This window comes from Sinocyclocheilus anshuiensis, unplaced genomic scaffold (genome assembly GCF_001515605.1).
Source record: "Sinocyclocheilus anshuiensis isolate Anshui unplaced genomic scaffold, SAMN03320099.WGS_v1.1 scaffold2630, whole genome shotgun sequence".
Taxonomy (NCBI): domain Eukaryota; kingdom Metazoa; phylum Chordata; class Actinopteri; order Cypriniformes; family Cyprinidae; genus Sinocyclocheilus; species Sinocyclocheilus anshuiensis.
The window spans coordinates 197,008-199,181 of record NW_015537938.1 but is presented as its reverse complement, the minus strand read 5'-3'; the positions used below and the strand labels follow the sequence as shown (position 1 = coordinate 199,181).

Below are 2,174 nucleotides of genomic sequence, written 5' to 3'. Positions count from 1 at the left end.
AATCTTAAACTGTGGCTGAGAAATGCAGTGAAGCAGATGCAACTTTATTTGCATTTCTATCAGTGTGTGTTACGTGTGTGTGATACTCACAAAGTGAATGGAGATGGTAGAGATGACTCACTGTCCTCATAGGACATGTCGTTGTCCTATAGAGAGAGAGAGAGAGTGATATCTATCCATACTATAATATACATGTTATGCCAATAAAGCAACTTGCACTTGACCTTCATCAACTACTTCATGTGCAATGAGATGCTCTCCTCACCCCTTCAAACGATACTGCTTCCATCATCAAGACTGTCTTCTCTCTGTCCCAGAACTCACACATAACCTTCATTCACACAGAGAAACAAAATAACACAGTCAGACTGTAAGAACTGCACACCTGCTACAGGCAGTGGTTAGCATTCATTCATATACTCCCCTTTATTAAAGTGTTAGACAACATAACAAATAAATTTCAACCAAGTGTATGATTGACTAGTATGAGTTTTACCAGTACATTTTACTTCAAATGATTTGCATAGAATATTTACAGTGTATTTGCAATAGCATATATAAATACGAATGCTAAAAATATACAGTTCTTAATGTTCTGCATGTCTTTGACTACTTCAGATAAGTAAAAAAAAAAAAAGCAAGGTCTCCGTTCACAAGCGCTGAGGATCAGATCACAGTTTTTGCCTTTCAGAGGCTCAAAACTGAGGCTCACCCTGAACTAGCACAAGGGTGTGTGACAGCCACAAACAGACAATTATCTGAAGCCTGAACTTCTAGCGAATGATAAGGGCTCTTCTGTCCCTCATGGACATAGAGATAGAGCACATCAGAGCGGTTTGTTGGCGCTTCAAAACTCTCTACTACTTGAACAGATTGACAAAGATGGTAAACACAAATATATTCCTCACTGAACAAAAATCTTATCAACGTTTGCTAGAAAATTACTATGAAATGTAGAGCTATTTCCAACGTGTTAAAGTTCCACATTAGTTGGGATTTGTGCTAAAAACTGTGAGCAATGAAAAATCTAGTTGAGAGAAGAACACTACTTCCTAAAATGTTTTATTAGAATATTGCAACTAATTAGTAAAATATGATATGTGACCTTCCCTAGGTTCATTAAGAAGCCTATATACAACAAATACACTGAAGAAAGTTACTCTATAGACAGAATTAAACACACAGCGTCCAACTTTTCAATAAACAAAATACACCAGACTGCACCAATTTAAAGAAAGACAAATGATTTTCAGTAAGATGAACATAATTAACATTTAGATTTACTTACACAAACAAATTTAAACTTGTGGAAATGTTCTTTTATCTTAGCAGTTTTAGCAATTGAAAAATGAATGGCACATTTAAATATGCTGCCTGGAATAATTTGTTAAATGCAGTTATAAAACAACTCCTTATAGGAGCCTCACAGTCTCCAGTATGAAAGCTCATTATTTTCAGCCTCAGTCTTATGAGATATTTAGAAATACAACTATTGAGACAATATATATAATATAAAGTTCACATTTTTTTCCAGCAGTCCTTACAAAATGACTGATAAATTACTGCTGCAAGATCTGTACACTGAAAACACAAAAAAAATGGTGTAGAAACAATTTTCACTCAGAAATTGCTAGTATATTTCACAAGCAATTACAAAGAAACAGTAAGTAACACACTGAATTAACCATGAAATTTTATAAATAGAAAAACTGAATACTACATTTTCTTTTTAAAAACAGACTCAAATAGTCTTTGTTTTATTTCTACTTGGAAAAATCATTTTCTCCAGTGTAGCAGGTGTCCCCCTGTGCGCAAGTGACCACCCTCTCATTTTAACCTACTGTTTTCGTTTGCATCCGCTCAGATCTTCTCATAAACACTTAGTTTGACTGTTTACCAGAGCGCAGCACACCCTTACCTGAGTCCAGGTGGTCCTGGCGGGTCTCTGTGCTGGGTTTCCGCGTCTACACTTTGAGCGCCCAACTCAAGACTGACCTCGGATTGATTCAAAAGGCATGGGTGGAGATGGAGGGGTAATGGAAAAAGAGAGAAAGACGTAAAGTCACGTAGTGCACGGCAACCCGAAAAGCAACAGCATACGTAGAGCACCCAGGGGTGGGAGGGAGTGATAAGACCCCCATAATCAGAGAAACAGTCTTATCGATGGGGCCGCC

General features: G+C 37.2%; 1 protein-coding gene across 1 annotated transcript in view; it reads right to left on the bottom strand.

The window, feature by feature from the left end:
- Positions 1 to 2,069, bottom strand: part of LOC107660563 (band 3 anion exchange protein-like) — an 11,694-nt gene extending 9,625 nt beyond the window's left edge. The window contains exons 1-3 of the mRNA XM_016449886.1: positions 1,919 to 2,069; positions 266 to 331; positions 91 to 146 (exon numbers count right to left, since the gene is read on the bottom strand). Of these exons, the coding sequence (XP_016305372.1) occupies positions 91 to 146; positions 266 to 328 (119 nt within the window). The 5' untranslated portion in view covers positions 329 to 331; positions 1,919 to 2,069. The remainder of the gene's footprint in view (positions 1 to 90; positions 147 to 265; positions 332 to 1,918) is intronic.
- Positions 2,070 to 2,174: the final 105 nt, after the last annotated feature.